The 20244-nt window shown below is 41.7% G+C and overlaps 1 protein-coding gene across 6 annotated transcripts in view; it reads right to left on the bottom strand.

Moving 5' to 3' along the window:
* The window catches only part of FILIP1 (filamin A interacting protein 1), a 132326-nt gene that overhangs the window by 2831 nt on the left and 109251 nt on the right, over positions 1-20244 (bottom strand). For 5 of the 6 annotated variants that reach the window (XM_061460453.1, XM_061460455.1, XM_061460454.1 and 2 more), the window contains 2 exons: positions 12326-15128; positions 5751-5974 (listed from right to left, as the gene is read on the bottom strand). In XM_061460453.1, the coding sequence (XP_061316437.1) occupies positions 5768-5974; positions 12326-15128 (3010 nt within the window). In that variant the 3' untranslated portion in view covers positions 5751-5767. The remainder of the gene's footprint in view (positions 1-5750; positions 5975-12325; positions 15129-20244) is intronic. The other variant, XM_061460456.1, reaches the window with a different exon arrangement.

Here is a 20244-nt window from a genome sequence, read left to right as displayed (position 1 = left end):
ATTCTGCTTTCAGTCCCACTGATGTAAATCAGAACTTCTCCAGGAAACACATCACTAACAGCTGGCCTATGAAAAATACCAGTTCATATAATGAAGCACATCAACTGACATTTTAACATACAAAGTTTAATTTCTTCTTACAGTATATACAAACAAATAATACAAAAATGTATGTACCACAGACAAAGCACGCCCCAGCAACAAAAAGAATTTTACATCAGTATTTCTATTTTTCAAATCCTGAAGAGAGTTTTGAAGTGAAGAACCATTCATACCTGACTCTCAAGAGCTGATAGTTCTGCATCTGAGAACAGTTAACCCTGACTGCATCTTCCAAAAAGCCAACATTCAAAGTGAAGTTAACATCTACAATGAGAAATCTTGCAAATAGTTTTGCCAGAGAGAGCTCAGGCAAAATTAAGGGGAAAAGGGTAACTCCCAGTGACACAGAAGATCAAAACATTTTCCTAAATGAAAACTAGTTAGAAAGATGAGCTCACAGAAAGCCCTACCAGCAAAATACAGGTTTCAAGGTGACTCAATGAAATCGGCCACTGATGTGTGATAAGAATATATAATTGGTCTGAAAATTGTCCAGACTGTGCCAAGCACGTGAAACCCAGCAGGACAGTAGCTTACTCTCTTTAAAGACATGTTTTTCCAGATCTGATAAGAATTACTGAATATTCATGTAAATATTGAGCACATTTTAGCACGTGTCACGTATTTCAGGCAGTAACATATGACTTGGCATCCAGGTGGCATGAATCATCATACTAATGGGACTCCAGAGACGACTCACATGATGCTAATTACTACGACCTGTAAGTGGTTTGAGGTTTAAATACAGTGACATGCATACTGTATGGGCATGTTCTGATGAGCCACAAAGTGTTTATCTGTTTTGTGAAAAAATCACACTAATGGATGTCATGAAAGGAAAAAAGATGGGCAAAATAAATCAAAATCTCTGTGTAACTGCTGTTATTTACTTAGCACATATACTGATCTGAGAGGAATCCCCCAGGCAGTCGGGTTGAAGTTCTATGCTCCCTCATTTTCAGTCACACTTACTTAAATGTATTGCTCTGCTAATGACTACGTTAGCAACACTTGTATGTAACAGTAATTCAGGTGACAAGATCTAATCTAGGTAAGGAAGCAGAAAACTACTAAGTTTCTTATTAGTAACTAGATTTAAAATCATAGACTTATAGAATAGGGTTGGAAAGGACCTTAAGGTCATCTCGTTCCAACCCCCCTGCCACGGGCAGGGACAACATACTAGACCATGTCACACAAAATCACAGAGATCATCTGGAGAACTGAGGGTGCACCTTCTCAGTCCACATGCGCTTCTCATAAGTAGGTTGGCATTCTCCCTGCTCTCCCCCTTCACCTTACTGGTGTCCCAAGCCATATGTTCCCACTGTTGGGCTTGAGTTATCACGACTGCCTATATGGCCACACAGTCAACTAACAGCAAATCCTACCAAAAATACAAAGATTCGTTCTCAGCCAGCTCAGTTCCTGATGAAGCACTCTATCAGCATTACTCTTAAGTTGCTACTTAAGTTTTGCTACTGAAATTTGCTACTGTTCCATTTCATTAAAATACAGGGGAAAAGGTAGGAAAGAAAAAGCATGACGATGAGTCATTCAGATGATCACCTCGGCAGAGGAAGGTGTGGTTTCTGCATTGTACTCCTGTAATGTAGAATACACGAGAAGCCCTGTAAATAAAAGTCCTAATATTTTCTTATGGATTGGTGTATCAGAGTTCAGTTTTTTGGTGCCTAGTAAAATCTGAGGTCTGAACAAAGCTTTCCTTGTGCTATTTCTGACATCACTCTCTTGTGCTCATGCTTTGATGTTGTTCATTTGAAGAATGAAGGTGAGCTCATGCTACATTCTTCCACGCGGTGGGGCACTGCTGAGGTCTTGTTCCTCTTCTCTGTCACCCTTTTCATTAAACTGGAAGAACTTATTGTGGAGACCTCTATTACTTTGTCAGGTTTTGCTGAAATTGTTTCATGCGTTCAATCTCATTCATCAGCAAAGGACAGATGGAGGGATGGATGAACCCAGACACTTCATCTTATAAGCCTTCTTTTCTCAAAAGGCCAGGCTCAAAGGCAGCCTTTGGAACAGAGACCAGAATCCAGGGGCCTCCCTCCTTCTAGTTCAATATCCTGACTGCTCAACCACTCTCTTGTTCCTGCTCAATGAATACGGAAGCCCTCCATGCAGAGCAGCACGGCCTTTATAGGAGGGAATGAGAATGCCACTTTCTTCCCTCTCAACTGTCAGTGCCATTGGTGAACCTGGCTGGAGCTGATGTAGGTTTGACTCTCCTCAGATAATGGTGAGAAGGGGGACCAGTCTCCTACCTTTGAAGAAAGGCTTCCATCAAAAGCTTCTTGAAATAAGCATTTGTGTAATATTTGATCTACTAGGAGGCATTCATGATACCACAGGCACTTTAAATCAGTCCCTTGTTTCCTGCACCTTCCTTCTTTCTTTTTCTGGCCCAAGCACCTGGAACTAAGCTATGTTAAAGCCTTTATGCCTTTTTTGCCAGATTCCTTTTAGTTCAGATCAGTTCCTCAGTTAAGTTCAAACACTTGTGCCAGCTCAAAGAACAGCTACATGGAAGTAAGAAGTTTCTTGGCTGGAGGTGACAAAGAAAGGACTACAGCTCCAGTGTGTGGTTACATCCTGACTTTAACTGACCATGAAACTGGGGCTTGACTTAAAGCCCTTAAGAGGAAATACCTAGATTATGGATCTCAGTCAGGTTCAGAGGCTTCAGTACTAGTTATGTCACAACTGGAACACTGACTAGACAAGGGCAGTGGAAGAACTTCAGGAAGATCTTCAGGATGCCTCTGGGGCTTAGGTGCTGTATTTAGACATGGCCATCTAAATTGCCTTCTGGAGCTGACCTACTGAATGGAGAAACTATAGCCACTAAACATAACTGTCTTCAATCCAGTATAAAAAAGGCAGTTACACTTCAACTGTTAAGGCATCTGAACTATAGGCTTTCTTTTTGCTTCACCTTACCTTTCTTCTACCTCTAAGAAACAAGAATCTCAGGTCAATTAAAACAGGTGTTAAAAATTATGAGTACAACTAAATACCTATTTTTAGCTAATGTTTAAACCAGTTGCCTGATTCCAACTCTTCAGGATCCTGCTATGGAGCAAAAGCTCCTTTTCATTGTGCTGCCCCCAGGAAAAATAACAGGACCCATGGTCTGACCCATCTGGAATTTATCATGTCTGTCTCACAAAATCCTACTGACTCTGCAAGAGTAATCCCCAGCTTGTGCCTGCAGTTTGGGTTCAGTTGTGCTGATCTGTGTGTCCTGGATTTCAGGTACTGCTAAGGCTGGCTTGTTTCTTCAGGTGAATTAGTTTCTTAGATCTCAAGCAACACAAACAAATTTTTCAGCCACAGGCACATGTAGGATATTGCCTTGGATATAACAACAGTTAACTAAGGAACTGCATTTCTTTGAAGCAAGGATCTGAAAAGGAAGGCATAAGGCAGCTGTAGTTCATCACTGTATCAAGCCACATTAGCTTGGGGCTCATGTTCACAGTGTTATTTAAATGTCTGTTTTGACCTGAAGACTTGCTTCAGTGCCAGTATTTAGAGTAAATATCCGGAAGAAAAAGCTCTTAATGTGTTTCCTTCAAACATCTGCTAAAAAGTCTACATTACAATAAGAACAGTAAGATCTTGGCAACAATTTACTGACAAATAATATTGAAGCTTTTAAGTGCTAACACATAAAAGGATTAGTTGAGAGGACCTGACATACTTCTAGCATAGTAAGTGCCATTGGTTGCTAGTTCCAGTTTCCAATTTTTACCTGAAATACTGGGAATTGAGTGTTATGAAAAATGCTACTAATACAAATCTGATTTTCAGATGTCATAGGACCAAAACATTAACAGGTATTGCTTGTGCTACACATGAAAAAACTGAAAACTACTTCTTTTCTGATGCAGCAGCGGATTTTACAACACAGACAAAGCGCCCTTCATGTGAATAATGAAATGCCACGTTTATGCTGGGATAATGGCCATATCTGGATCTTAAATTGGAAAGCAATGCAAAGTGCAGACTGAAGACTAAACAACACTTGGATTGACTATAATTTTGTTGACCTTCCATAGCAGATTCTTCCATCGAATCTCTTCTCCCAGACGAAATCCATTTAATATTTCACCCACTGGTGCATTTTCTTTTCTGTGAATTGTATTTATTATTTATTGGTGGTCTTCCTGCCTTGCCTTCTGAAAGCTATTCCTAGCCACTGGGTCCTTTAGAGCTTGCAGTAGTGGCTGAGGTATTATGCACGTTTAAAACTCTCCTTTATCAATCTGCTTGACTCAATTCCTTTTGGTTGTGACTTTCTTCTGTGGAAACAGATCACTTACTGGAAATGCCCTTTCATAACTTTACTGTTATTAAATAAACAATCATAACAATCATCTGCATCCACACCATTTCCATGCTGGAACAATTCCTTAATACATGCTTAAAAATGCAAACATGTAAATGAGGAAATCACAAAGAGGGAAGGAAAAACAATGAATCACCATGATATTGTGAGGCAGTCTGTATCTAAGACAAAATATTTCAAACTGAGAATTGAGAGCAACTTCCATACCAAACCTTCTCTCTTTCACTGTCTGTACCTGAGCTGTGCCTGTACATAGCAACTTCTGCCAACAGCAGTCTGTGCTGACTTGCCCTCTAAGACGTAAGGATGCTTGGCAACTAAGGTTTAAAAATAGCATAAGTTCACCCAGCCAGGAAAACTGAACACCCAGTGAAGTCAACAGAGTGACTTGCTTCATAGCCTTTAGTGGTCTTTGGAGCAGACACAAATGAACTGTATTGATTTTAGCCAGATGAGTGTTTTCTCAAGCTTTTTCTAGAGACCAAACACCTTTTGGCTCAGTTGACTTCATCAGACCCCTGAGCTGGCAGTATCCCAGTGTGTGTAAGTCAGGCACCTGATTGTAAGTACTGTTCACAAGTATTAACCCCCTCTGGAAGAAACAGCTGCTGTTTAGCACGGCTGCTGCTGAACATTGTGCAACCTCCCGACCCCCCTGAATTTTGTAACTGCCTTCAGAAAGCAGCTCACCACTGAAAAACACTGATTTGGATGGAGACTCCTACAGAGAAGGCTGGTCACACATTGCCCATCCTTTCACTCTTCCCCTCCCTCCCACCCCTGAGGTACTAGCTTTCATTAAAACAGCACCTCAAGTGCGCTGTCTCCTGGCATTGCTTCCCCAGGCAATGTGGCATCTCAGCGATGTGATCACAGGCAGGAAGGCAAGTGCCCCATGCAGTAGCAAAAATGGGAAGTGATTTGTTAAGGTGGAAGACAATCTAGTAAAAGTGACCAAATTTCCTTTGATCCATTAAAAAGTGCCCAAGTCTATCATTAAGAATTCCTGAGCAAGGTTACTGATCTAGTGCAGTTGCCTCATTCTCACTTCTTAGGCTGAAAATCTTGCTGGTGTCCAACAGCCTTATGATTACTTTTAAATTTTCTTTTTTAAACTTCAGTAAGAAAACAGAAGGATGTTGTTACTTAAGTAGTCACTGCACACACTTATTAGTTTGTTGGAAGTGACAACTTCATTAGTACAGGCAAACGTGAGCAACTACACAGACAGGGGGCTGACTTCCATGGTAGCAGTAAAACCTGCAGAACATACCCCCTGAGCCACCGCCATCAGCCCTGACCCCCGCCCAGGGAGACAGAGCTGCTGGCTGAAGATTTCTTCAGTTCTATTTTCATAGACTGAGTCTCGGCACGAGGCTCGAATTTTGTCACATTTCCTGCTCCTGGGGCTGCCACTACTGGCTTTCCTGCTTTCATACCTTTTGACACAGGAATGCGGGTCGGTGTAGGTCTCGGGGATGACCCATCCTGTCCAGTCTGCAAAGGAGAGAAACAGACAGAAATGACATGAATAGAGCACTACTTCTTCTCATATATGCTCATCTTATACTTTTCATTGGTTCTTCCTTTACATCTCCAGCAACAGTGATGTCCCAGATCACACCTATTAGCAAATTAATGTTCACATTTGGAACCTGGGTGTAGCACATACTGGTAGAGTAGGGGCAAAGGTACAGTCAGGATCAAATGAGTTTCCCAGAGCTGAGGTTGGGTGTTTTGTATCAATATGTCACAGGGATGGAAATCCCTGCAACACTCTGATTCCACATCGTGACACAGAGCAAGACAGCCTTAGAGTACTGAAGAGGCTGCACTGGCTTAGCTGTCACACAGGTACTGTATTAGCATCTTGCACAGCAACTCGCATGGGCCCTTAAAACAGTATAGCCACATGAGGCTAATGCTGAACTCAGAGTAACAGCTGTGTTTCCAGAGCTGGGGCAAGATTTCTCAGCATTACAGACGAAATTAGACTTTGCTTTAAACTGAGGAATTCAGAATACATTTAAAAAAAACTAAAAATGGCCCAAGTGTTTGAGGAGCCAAGCATGGGGCTGGCAGACCCAACACAGCTCCTATTAGCAATCTGTGCTCTTCTGGAGCACCAGCTGGAGGCCAGGCTGGCTATCCTATAGATTGAAAATGCAATCAGTGCACACATTTAGGCAACCAAATTCCACTGCATAAATGCACAAGGAGCACCTGGATAGGACAAAAAAAGCAGGGCCAGCTGCTATTTTCTCTCCATTGGTCAGGTAATCTTGTATATACTCTTGCAAGGCTACCCCTTATGGGCCATGACCTAAAGAAAATACTTATAACCATGAGAATTCTGAAAGGAGAATGTGTTTTATCTTTTGCAGTGTGCAATACAGACACAAATATTAATGGTGACAACTTCAGTGTCTCAGCTGAATTTCTTATGTGGCTTTTTTCCGTGCAGATAATGGACAAAAACGTGATCTCACAAAAGAAAACACTTCTCATAAGATCCTGGAAACCTAGCTAGACCCATCTGCTAAACGACCGAATTCTGCAACCTATGGCATGTAAGCAAAATAAAACTGCTAAACTGCTGAAATAGATTGGATTATGGGATTGTGTCGAATGCAACAACATGTATTTGCACATTTACTTAAAAATGCTCTCTAAAGTGTTCCACGAAGCAGCATTTTTCTCTGTTGAAGGATTTCCAGCCAGTAGCATCAGAGCATTCTGTCTGCATCCTGAGTATTCAAAGGAAAACCATTCCATAATCTTCTAAGAACAGTTTCAAAACCCTATGTGTACACACACACAAAAAAATCACAATTGGAAAACTTGAATGCTGTCTGCCTGGCAGGAAGGAAGCCATTTTCAATAACTAAAAGCAACATTTACAATAGCAGTCTGAAGGCTAATATGGAACTCACATGTAGATGTCAAAACAAGTTAGGCCCATACAATTCTGTAGGGCAAAACATGCAAATGCATTCCATCAGCCTTGGAAAATATGTCAACATCCCAGGGAACCCAAATGACAAACATCTTGTACTCCCTGAAAGAGTTCCACAGTGTGTAAACATGAGGCAATCAAATGAAGTAGCTGGAATCTCAAGCATTTCTTCAGCTTTATTCACATGTAAATTATTAACTAAGGATTTGGGTGCTTTCATGTTACTAATTTCAAGCCTAAATCACTCAAACACGCTTTGAAAAGAGCTCTATCTTGCTTTAAATTTCTTAGCCTTCCTTACGGCATACTAACATGCTGAGCATATGGACGCTAATGCCTGCTTCACACGCAGCTGCAGCTGCAAAAGCACTTTGTGTTTGCTAAGTGAAATGGCACAAAGGTGGCTCTTCAGCAAGCCTTTGGCAAGAGCGACAGGGTAAGCAAGCAAAGGACACTCTCTGGTGCGTGTCTGTAGTGTCTGTGGCAGAGAGCCCACACGACCGTCTGCCTCTTGGTCATTTCTTCCAAGAACCAAGCTCTAAACAATTCCCTCCGGCCCTGTTTGTGTGTAGGCTGCTGTCTTCTGGCTGATACAGGAATGTGGCTCCAACCAGAAACCAAGTCGTATGCAGCCGGCACAGAGACGCAGCCCGGCGGGATGAAGAGTGATGCTGGCTGGCTCTGAGCTGGCAGTACATGGTGCTGGAACAGCACAGGGGGCCAGAGCAAGGTTAGCAAATACATTACTGGGCACAAGATAAATACACGCAGCCGCTAAGCTGGTTATGTCAATAATTAGCACTCGCTGCAGACACTGGCAGGTATGTCAAGCTGAGAGTTTGAAGTAAGATTGGACAGTGCCATTGATGGAAGAAAAGCAATCTGAGTGTACAGCACATTTAGCATGTTTGTTAGTAGTTCATAACAGATCCTGCTTAGTGCATTTTATTGCTACACAAAAAAGTGCTTTCATGCACACATTCACTTTTGGAAGATTCTAATAACAAAGGTTCAGTACTTGTTCCCGTCAGATTAGGAACTAGCTTGCACTGGATAGAAGTGGTTCAGTTCAGTGGCTGACACAGATAACTAGTGCAGTTTGAGATGCCCTGGTCTACTCAAGCTACAGGGGCTGGTAGTTCAGACAGGATCCAAGGAGACATGCAACCTCTGATAAAGCAGCTGGAAGTTAGGCAGTCTGCTTGACAGCACTTAAAATGACACTAAACAAGTGTGTTTAGGCAACTGAATCCTGAAAGTGTGGGACTTGAGATCCAGTCTATACCATCAGTGGAGCCCAGTGGGCAATCCAGCTCACACTGAAGCAAGCAGGTCTCAGCTGAGCCAGCACACAGGGCTCAGTGCTTACAAGGGGACTGATGACTAGGGACTGACTCAGTTTCCTGCACTGAGGCATCTTGTGCCATCTGAGGTATCATGTCAGCATCCACTGCAGAAAGGTACGGGTCCATGTAATATCTACCAGCCTCAGCACATGTCTCAGCTGCCATAGGGCGTGCAGATGGCACCATGCACCTCTATACCGGCAAGTGAGCTGAGCCCTGGATTGTTAGTAACTCCAACAAAAGCTTAGAGCAGATGTGGGACACCTACAACAAACTAAATTTAGATGCTGCTCTCAAACTAAATGCTGCCGAAATGAAAGTAGTCTTATAGCTGTGTTAGCCTGTGCCCAGTTAGCTCTGGCACCCAACAGCCTTTCAGCCATGCCTTCCTGCTTCAATCACAGGACACTCTGCAGGGTTGGTGCTGTGCCACTACGCTGGCTCTGCTGCAGCTGGGATTCCCTCTGTTCCCTCCAGATTTGCATGTCATGGGATTCACTATTTACCCTGGCAGGATAAATAACTGGTGCTGGATGTCAGGCTTGCAGGAAGTGGCATGCACAGATTTGAATTGATTACAGGACTGACACCCATCCTGGTAGTCAAAGAAGATCCAAAATCCTACAGCTAAAGATAAGGTCTAAATCAAAAACCAGGATACAGACATCACAGTGTGGGTTCCCCCCCCCCCCCCCCCATAATATTTGTTTTTATTCTGTGGGGCTTTTACTGTAACAATATGAACTGTCCTGGGAACAAGGACTTGGGCTAATGTGCTCAGGCAAGACTAACAACCAGGCTACAGTTTCAGGCTCATTTTGGTCTGCATATCCTCTGGTCTCATAGTCTTTAATTTGTGGTTATGCTGCAGTCCATCTGTAATAAACAAAATAAAATCATCTGCTTGGTCTGCTAGGGTAGTCCAATATTTTCCTGGGAGTGGGTTTGACTCTACCAAGCTAAGGAGGACCAAACCACATTTTTTCCACTTCTGTGTTAATTACCCAAATCCATAGGCTAACATACAGAAGGAAGTTACCAGCAAAGGGTTGTGTTTGTTTTTTTCTAACACCTTTTAATCCATGGGATTCATGGGATTCAAAAATCATGATAGTCTCTCACAAAACCACAGTCTCTGGTTTTGTGCAGGGAGACAGCACAGTTCAGTCCGAACCTTCAGAAGTACCATGTGGGCACCTTAGAATTAAATTCACTTGCAGTACTGAAAGACTTTATAAATTCAGATTGGAAGAAGAGTTAAATGTTTTCAAATATGAAAACAGTGACTGCAAATCTGTTATAGCAACAGATGAGGGCAAGGAATTTCAGAATTATATTCCCCTGTGTAGCTTGGCACTGCATTAGGACATTGTACAAAGCATCATGGATGAGGAGAGTTAAGGAAAAAAATAAAACCAGTGAGCTAACAAAGCAGCTGTGGATCAGATTGCTTTTTTTCAGTTTATGAACTTAATTCTCAAAATTATATCAATCTTGGTTTCTTCTAAGGTGTCCTGGGTTCTAAGGTGTCCTGAGTGAGTGGCTGCATGGTTCTGAGTTACCACCTGGGCTTAAACCACAACATAAGATTACTGAGTAAATGATCACGGTTTGTTTCTTCTGACTAGGGATACTGAAATGTGTTTGCAAAGTAGTCATTTGCAAAACAGATGGTGAATATACAACTTCTGTTTTTTTCAGGGGGTTAGGGAGGACAAGGCATATTAAGGCTTGTTCAAAGTTCCTTGCTCATCTAACTAGGGATCTTGAAAAACAAAGGGAAGCATAAGATAAAGTAAATCTTATGGTTGAAGTATTTCCTTACATTCCAAATCAGGGGGAATGAAGTGAAGAAAGAAGCCACTTTTTAGCCAGATGAAAACAAAACAGAAAAGTTTTGTCTGCCACGGTTCAGTGCATCATCACAGTAGAGATAGACATCTAGTAAAAAAGAATGAGGAACTCAAAAAAAGAAGTTTTCCAAGCTTCTGAGAGACAAAGGAGTTTGTCAATGAACTGATTCTAGACTTAAAAAAACGAACAGTTGCCTCTAATATATAGGAAAACACTGTAAAGTATCTACAATACATTATGTATGTGGGGAGAGAGAGAGCGTGCATGTGCAATCCCAAATAGATCCGTATGACGAATGCAAGTTTTCTTAAGTCAGAGGGCTTAAATAGGAATGGCAGCCTCTCTCCAAAAGTGTGGAAATATATCTTAAATACACTTTGACATTTCAGCTTTGAAAGAAATGGCTAAAGAGGAGTGTTGTAAGGGTCTGCAGACTCCTGAGCGGCACGGGCAAATGAACAGGGGATGACTATTCAGTGTTTGTCAAGATACAAGAAAGAGGCTGTAACCAATGAAGGTATTGCATAGAAGGTATCAAACAAAAGAGCGTTTTTCCCAGAGCCATCAGCTGAATTCACTGCCCCTTGATGCTGTGGAAACAACAGTATAATGAGTTCAAAAAGCAATTAGAAGAATAAGCAGAAGAAAATGCCGCCACAGTCTATTAAACACAAAGATGTGGCTACAGGCCCTGGTTCAGAAAGAAATACCCACCTATTGCCAAAAACTGGGAACAGACACTGAGGGAAACATTACTGTGTGTTTACCCACTTAAAATAACCTTCCTCTAAGCATCTGTTGCAGGCTCTTTCCAGCTAAATAATCTTTTGGACTAGTACAGTACTGCTGGTTTTCTGTTTTGGTTAAATTCTTCTTTCCCAGGGTATTTTTAACTAAAGCAATGCAAAGCAATGTCCTGTAATAAACCTGGGGGGAGGACTATTTTAGTATGAAAAAGAAGCCAGGGTACCACCACAGAGGCACAGAGAGAATACAGCAAAAAATATTCCTTCAGAGGAAGCACTATTGTAATACAGCACTTACAGAAGTTGAGAATTTCAGAGGAACAGAAACAGCCCTACTATTCAGTGGTGGAAAGAGGCTTGGAGCTGTAAGCAGTGAGACCATGTCTGCCTATTTATTCCTTTGGAGTTCAGTATTACAGCATTTACTAATTTAATTACAACTAGAATGGGATTATAGCAAAGAAATACTAGTCTGCATGATCAGACTCTAAAGGCTTGCCAGCTGGGCCAGAGACCATTATGAGTATTTTCAGAAGTCAGAAATTGCAGTCACCAAAAATAAAAGTACAGTTTCCTGCTCTGTCATCTCCATCGTTCTTTGTCCCTCTCTGTCTCTCACTTGCAATTTTACAGGATCAATTTTACAGGGTTGCCATTATGAAAATAACTTTAAGGGAACTTTGAAGGGATTTCCTTTGGAAGTTACCCCTTTGGGAGATAATGCCAAAAGTATAATGCCAGTGATAATGCACTGTCCAACACTGGTACAAAAATATATGAATTGGGCAAATTCTGATTTTATAGTTGAGCTCGTATCTGAAACAAATATAGGGAAGTCAAGAGTTCCCCCCCCCCCCCTTTTTTTTTCCTGCTGGGGTTTCAAACCCAACCTATGGTTGCCCTTCTCCTTACCATGAAGACTGTATCACAAGACTATGCTGCTTACCACTGATTGTGTTCCTCGGGTTGAAGATGTTGTAATAGGCGTTATAGTGATAGTACTTGTCACCTTGCTTGCTGCAGGTCGCGAGGACACATTGTTCCGGGGTGATCGAAGGACGGTACCGGTCACAACTTCTTTCTCTGCTGCTATGTTCACTGGTCTGACTGTTATCACAGGACTCACACCATCAGGCGCAGCACTGGGAGAGCGTTTAAACTGGGAACCTAAGTGGATGTGGATTTTATTGTCTTCTGTTGTAATGATGTTGGCGTTGGCATTGTACTTGCGGATTGGAGTTGGGACGGTTTGTTTTTCAGGTGTGACTTTGAAGACAGCCCTCCCCATGGTCATATCTTGTGACTGAGGAGAGACAGAGATTTCTGCTGGTGCTGCAGATGTTGATACTGTCATAATCTGAATTGGTGATGTGGGTCTGTCAGCAAACGGTGCTCTCCCTCCCTCTGGAGACTTTTCCCTGGTGAATGTTGTTATAGTGACTGGAGACATAGAACGATCTCGGCCCAGTGGACTTTCACTGCCTTTTCCTTTTTGTGGCATAACATTTGGAGAGGGAATGATGGTTATTCGTGGCTTCTGATTTCCCAAAGTAGGAATGACAGTGGTACTTGAAAAAAATTCCTCTGAGGTTGGACTGGTTATCTCCAAAGTAGCCGTGCTGTTCTCATGGTCTGGTGTCACCCGAATATGAAGAGGTTGGCCCTGCTTTGGTGAAAGGACAACCTCCCCAGGATGCGCTTGACCGTGAGTTCGGACCCCTTTATCAGGAGTTGCCTGAGCCCCAGTTTCCCTCTTTCTCATCCATGGTATCCAAGATTTCCTCATTGCAAGTTCATTTGCTGCTGGAGGATATCTCTCGAGCACTGAAGAACGCTCCACGGGTTTTTTCAGACCTACCTGCCGCAGGTTGCTCATGATGTGGTTCTCCTCCTGGAAGGATTTCCTTATAAACACTGCCGGAGTTTCTTCTTCTGCTGCTTCACTGCTTACAGCATCTGTTTGCACGCCAGTGGACGTCACAGGGACGTCAACCATTCTTCGTCCATTTATGCTGGGCCTCAGAGCACGGCTATAACGCTTAGAAAGCTCCAGCTCTCTTGTTAGGTTCAGAACTTCCTGACCCATGCTCTTGTTTTTATTTTCTTCTTCCATAAACCTTTGCTGCAGAACTGAATAATCGACTTGGAGCTGAGAAAGCTGGTCTTCTTTGTTCATCAGCTCATGGATTTTTTCCTTAAGAGCTTGAACTTCTGCTTTCAAATCTCTGCTTTTGGCCTCTTCCAGACGAAACCTGTGCCTCAGCTCTGCCTCTTGGCTCACTGCTTCACCTTTTTCTATTGCTTTGGTTTTAGCAATCTGAAGTTTCATCTCTTCCAGCTGTTGAGAAAGAAAGTTAGCTTTATCCTGCTCAGTCCTAAACTTCTGCTCTAGTTGATCATACTCATCTTCTGTCTTCATCAAATCTCCTTCAACCACTTCCAATTGTTTGAGACGGTTTTTCAGTCTTTCAATTTCAATGGTAAGTTCTTTAATCTTGTTGTCCTCATGACAACCATGCTCTGGTCCTTTCCTGGTTCGACCTCTTGTAATTTCTCTTTCTACTTCCTCCATACCATCAACTCTTTTCTTTAACAGGTCAACTCTACAGCTTAGTTCAGAGGATTTTTCTTCTTCACCTCTCAGTCTGCTCATTACCTCATCCCTTTCCTTTGTCAAACTAGACACTTTTTCCTCCATTTCAGATTTCAGTTTCAAAAATTTCTTACTTTCTTCTATCAGTTTCTCTGTTACATCCATAACTTTCCCTTGCTCAACTTTAAAATTCTTGGTTAGAACCTCAACCTTTTTTTCCTCCTGTTTTATTTTTTCCATCATATTTTTTCGTTCATCAACCAACATTACAGTAAATGACTTCAGCTTTGTGAGGTCATCTTTTAAACTTATTTCAGCCTTTTCCAACTTGCTTTCTGATGCCTCAAGGTCTTTCACTCGAGTCTTCACCACTTCCAATTCATTTATCAAATCCTTAGTCAAATTCTTTTCTTTCTCCAAGTTTAAGTGTAGCTGGGTGCATTCAAACTTGCTTTTACTGAAAGCCTCTTCCAGCTTCTCTAGTTCTGACATTCTTTTCTGCAATTTTTCCACTTCAAGTTTCAGTTCTTTGCTATGGTGCTCTTCCTCTTGCAGTTTATTTTTCAGCTCTTTACATTGGGATTCAGTTTTTGTGATCTCTTCATCTTTCCCCTCCATTTCAAGCACACGCTTGCGGAGGTTTTCCACTTCTGCCATTAAGCTAGAGTTCCCACATTCCCCTTTCGCTATTTTATCTCTTAGTTCTTGAAGTTCTTCCTCAGCTTTTTGAAGATTTTTGTTAGTTTCTTCTAGCTCCTCTATTCTGCGAGTCAACCCCACTAGCTTAAGCCTTAGCTGTCTATTATGTGACTCTTGATAAGCCAGTTTAGCAGTCATCTCCTCATGTTCTTGAGAAAATGATGAAGTTTTGTGTTCAAGTTCTGCCTCTAACTTCATCAGTTTTTGTCCATCTTTTTTTGTTTTTGTGCTAATAGTTTTAAGCTTTTCTTCTTCTTCCTTTAGTTTTTGGGTTAAGTCTTGTATTTTCTGGCTTTGTTGACCAAGTTGTTCAATATGCATTTGTCTTTCATCCACCAGCATGAGTGCAAATGACTTGAGCTTGACTAGTTCTTCCCTTAGTTTATTGAGTCTCTTTGTATATTCTTTCTCCTTCCGGGCTTGATAGATCTTCTCTTGCTCAAGAAGTTTCTTCAACCTGAAACAGAAGAAGAGAAACAAAAATATATATAGATATATATAGGTGTATTTTTCCATTTTTTAAATCACCTTCATTTTCTTTTTTCCCCCATTAATAACCTAGTAGTCTTTCAAGAAATAACTACCTGCTATACTTACTTTCCCAAACCAAGTATTTTAAATTACAGAAGTTAACTGAAAACTATATAAAATTATCTAGAAATCTGAAAAGCAGTGACATTTTATACATTGCTAGAAAACAAATACATCAGTTTTCAATTCCTTTGCATTTATTTCTGTTAGGATGATGTTGATAAAGGTTTATCACATCTTAACAGGACAGGTGTATCTACTTACCAATCCATTTTATACCAAACTTGTTTTACAAGGTGGATTCCTGCTGATGTCTTGCATACACAAAAATCGTGTAAAATAAGACAGAAAATAAAAACTAATTGCGATATGCAGTCATAAACAAATGGATCGAGCCTGGTTATAAATAAACCAGCAGGACAGAAGATTACATTAGCACACAACTAATAACCATCTGGGCATCACAGGCATAAGAAATTAGCAGGAAGACAAATTTGCCAGCACAGTGACTATTACGTTAAAAGGTTTCTTCTTCCAGGCACATTTCCATTTACAATAGCAGATTTCATGGACTGCAAGGATCAGACTAATCAAACCTTTCACTATAACTAACCTCAGATGGAAAATGCTCTTCTTTAAATGGTCTGTAGAGCTGATTTTCAGACAGCATAAAAGCTCACAATACACAAATTAGGTGTATCCTCATAAAGATAATGAAGACCTACGTTTTCCAGTCTTACTCATGCAACATTTCAATGGATAAAGTATTAGTAATATAAGTAATTTATATCTGTGACTTATATTCAGGATATGTTGACATCAGTGCAGGAAGTCCCTGCATGTGTTGTAAGCACAGATTTACAAGGATGGTGATCCTCAACTGATCGGGAGATACAGATAACACAGGGATATAGCTACTAATGTAAGAGCCTTATTGCAAAAGTAGCAATACAACTTAGAAAAGACATGGGTGTGCATGCTAAATTTACTGTGCAATGACATGTTTTTCAAACCACTGATGAAGTATCTTCAAGTCCCGTATCACTTATCACAACGTGATGATTCAAATCCACTTGTTTTGCTAACCCTATGTCTGAAGCTTTTGAGCACTTTTATAAGTATTTTTGTCTTAAACGCTGGACTAACTGGTGGTGGGTGAAGCACAGATATACATTCCTCTCTGCTGCCCCAGCAACAAAGTGGTGCAAAGAGCTTCGAGGCACAAAGCTGTACACAAAGGATGTCTCCCGGAACCCTCACCTGACCTCTAAACTCGTAACAACAGCCATATTAACTTGGTTAATATGCAACTGTTAATGTTTTACTCCTTGCTCCTGGGGAACAGAATGAACAGGAACTGGAAAGAAAAGCTGTAAGAAAAGAGAAGGAAGTCAGAAAGCAGAACACAGGATGCAGTAGGTAGGGAAGGAGAAGGCTGAAGAATGCATTTGAAAACAAGAGTCGGATAGGATGTGGCAGTAAGAGAATAGTAGGAACCAGCAGGAGAGAGAAAAACAAACAAAACTTATAGCCAACCTTGCTGGGTCACAGATTATTCTCAAAAAAACCTCTGTAGCTTTGGCAGCTCTTTGGAAAGCCCTGAAAGGGCGTGCTGGTGGATGTCTCATTATGGGTCAAGCTAGAGTGTCAAAAGGTAAAAAAAGACGCGCTGCCACTCACAGAGCGTGCACTTTTCACACTGATGAAGGAACTTTATTAGCATGCAGTATGTTCCCTGGCTGCTCTATCACACTGCTTCACACAAGAGCTTCTGCCAAGAACTCTCCCTTAATTCCCCCAGGCTACATTTTTAAAGACATAGGATGCACCCTTCCACAAAATATTATTTACCACAGCAGAATAATGTGCCCTAACCTAGTGGTGCTCTAAATGACCCATCTCGCAAAGTCATGAACATATATATATATATATATATATATATATATATGCAAGAATATGAGATCTTCAAAACAGAGAATGTTTCCAGCCTCCCTTGTCCCACAGGAAACTTTTAAGGTGACCCATATAAATTAAAAAAAAAAAAAAAACAACAAACCCAAAGACAGCATTTTGTTTTCTTTTTACCACTTTTGCCACTTGACAGCCTATCTAGAGATGCTCTGAAAACTGCCTATGATTTTGAATTCTTAGGCTGTTCATAAAGGACATATGTGATTTTCACACCGTGGCTGCTGCAGGTGGTACATGCCAGTCAGGCTGTTAAGCAGAGTGAGAAATAATTCACTGGCCACACATTCCCCCATGATTACCTGAGAGTCTACTGGTGAATACTGCCAAGACAGACAGTGAAAAAAAACCCAAATATCTGTTAAACTAAGACAAAGGAATGCCAGGGATGAGACTGAGCAAGTGAGAGAGTATCAGCACTTTTGTTGCCTTGTCTTACCTAGCAGGAGAGCTAGCTAGGTAAGGGGGAGGAATAACTAGGTAAGTTATTCCCCAAAGAGGCCAGGGGAATAACTGGCCTGGCCTCTCTGGGAAAAGCAAAAAATAAAGCACTGCAATTGTGCCTATACAAGGAGGTGAATTGGCTAATGTGTCTGTGCCAAACAAGGCAGGAAGCACCTTGCAGCATTTTATCCTGCCTCAGCTTTCACATGGTGAAACTAGACTGTCCTAGATTCGACAAGTGAAGTTTCACAGGAGATACTTGACAATATTTCTGTTTGCCATGTCCAGGAAAACTGCTGCTAAAATCTAGTTCTGTGAGGGATAGAGAGGAAAGCAGCATTCAAATCTGGGTAGATGCCAAAGTAATAAACAAAATGTACACCTTTTTGGTGCTACTTTTAAACACTAAAATAAAGCTGAGTTTAAGCTTGCCCATGCTTTTCCATCTTTGTACAACTCTCATACCTCAGTGGTTAAACTGGAATTTCAGGGACTGTAGGGTGATGTCCCCTCTTGATGCTCACAACTGATTTATTGTCAGGCTTCTCATCTGACTGCTGCTGCTGCTAATGTTTGGTAAGTCTCGCAGACCTGCACAGGCTCCAATGCAGTACAAAAAGCACCTCAGACTCACAGCACAGTGTGTTATCCAGAGCAACTGCACCCTTGGCTTGTTTGGGGTTGTTTTTTTTAGATATGGGAAGAAATATTCAGACACAACTGGGTAATCTACATTCTTCAAGAAGAGTCCCAAGGGCCTGGCATATGGACCACAGGAGGAAAGCATATCTGTTTCAGTTCCCTGTGGAGAGAGGGCTGTACCGCCTGCTCCTACTGAGGTCTGCGCAGCACCTCTTTTTCCCATGTGTTACTACACATAACATGTCAAAACATGCAGCCCAATTCATTCCCTGAATACATGGTCTTCTGCTGCCATGACAGTCCGTGCAGTCTCTACCTCTCCTTGCTATGTGTCCTCCCCACAGGATTTGAAGAACAGGTGCCCTACAACTGTCCAGCATTCATACACGACCACACTCGCCGTGGCAGTATACTGGATAAATAAAATAGCAAACCCTTAGGTGTGGGTATGTGCAAACTGTTAACTGCCTCAGTCAAAAACAAACACCCCCAGACACCCTTCATGAATGGTGTGCTGGAAGCCGCCAGCAAAGAGGAAGATGGGAATGAATGGGCAGCAGCCAGACCCTCCCTGTCCTCCTTCCTTTGGGTTTGGTGCCGAACCATTTCAGTGCACAACATCTTTCTGCTTCCCCTTCCCTTCTCTGAGCTTCAGATTGATCATCAGATGCATGACAGGATGCTGACAGCTGCTGATCCCTATCCCTCCAGAAATGTGGCTTTATTTCTTTTATTATGGTTATGTTCCTGTGCTGCCTGCCTTGCTCAAGGCTAATCACTCCTACAGGTGTGGATGGCAATTTTGACTTAAGGCAAACCTGACCAATACCATACTGTGCCCCATGCCCTCAGCTACGTGCCAGCTGCCAGGAAGTCCAGTTATTGCATCAATGTATTTATAAGAGGCAGTTCTGAGTTACAGCGTAGACACAGTTTGTAAAACAGCACATTGGGTATGTTGGAAAGATGTATCCAACACAGGCAGGGCTTTGGTCTGCTGTGGTGAGTCCCTGAGTCCACCCTGAAGGACGTGACAAAGAACACGGATGGCTGTACCTGCTCCTTCCAATGAAAAGTGCAGAGCACTTGAAGGGCTTCTTGCTGGAGTCTGCTGGTTAGCCATCAGAGTGGTTTAACAGTCCCTATAAGGCTGATCAGTTAATTGAATCAATAAAGCTACAGCCTTCACTAACCACATGCACTGTGCTTCCCATTCAATTTCTGCATATGTCAAATTCAGCCATGGAGATGCACAGTACTATTTTCATAATGTCTCTTCTCAGACCAAAGCAAGACTTCAACATGAATTATAACTTACAGCTGGAGAATAATGCTTTTGTGCTTTGAAAGACGTTGCAATGGTTTCATACCTGGAGAGCTCCAATGGACATTACTGGATTTTAGATGGGATTTATTTTATCTGGAAATGGTAAAAGCAGTAGCAGCAGCAAGACCTTACCTAAATTAAGCATTAGTTCTTGTTTACATTACAAAAGAAATTACAAATAGTTGTCAGTAGATATTTTCTTGCCTTCTAAAGGATCATAAAGTTCATGACTACATTTGAAATACAATAAATGTATCAAAATAGGAACTATAAAACCACAGCTATCAGACTGATAGCTGATATGAGAAGCCATTCTCCAAAGGGGCTTACAATATTTCAAGAAAATATGATGGAGTTTCAGTTTTCAGGGGAAAGATGCTCAGTGATTTCCAAAAACGCTGCTCTCCCCTCAAAAAAGTATTCACCACAGAAAGTTTTAAGCAGCGCACGTTAAAGTGAAAAGCCCCCAACACATTTATTGAAAAATTATAATAGTGTTTGCATTGCCCTTTCTATCTGTACTTCCATCAACGTGAGACATCATAAATACTAATAAGACGCTTCTCATCTCTAGTGTAGAAATGGGCTTTCAGCTGTGCGAGAAAACCCTGGTAAGGCAAGCCAGAGGATGACCTGAAAGGACATGAGCTGCCTATGCAGT

The sequence above is a fragment of the Pezoporus flaviventris genome, unplaced genomic scaffold (assembly GCF_033815535.1).
Source record: "Pezoporus flaviventris isolate CSIRO_AGI_PZ_B2104156 unplaced genomic scaffold, CSIRO_AGI_Pfla_v1 ptg000031l, whole genome shotgun sequence".
Taxonomy (NCBI): domain Eukaryota; kingdom Metazoa; phylum Chordata; class Aves; order Psittaciformes; family Psittacidae; genus Pezoporus; species Pezoporus flaviventris.
Note: the sequence above shows the minus strand (reverse complement) of the source record. Positions and strands in the feature narration are given on the sequence as shown.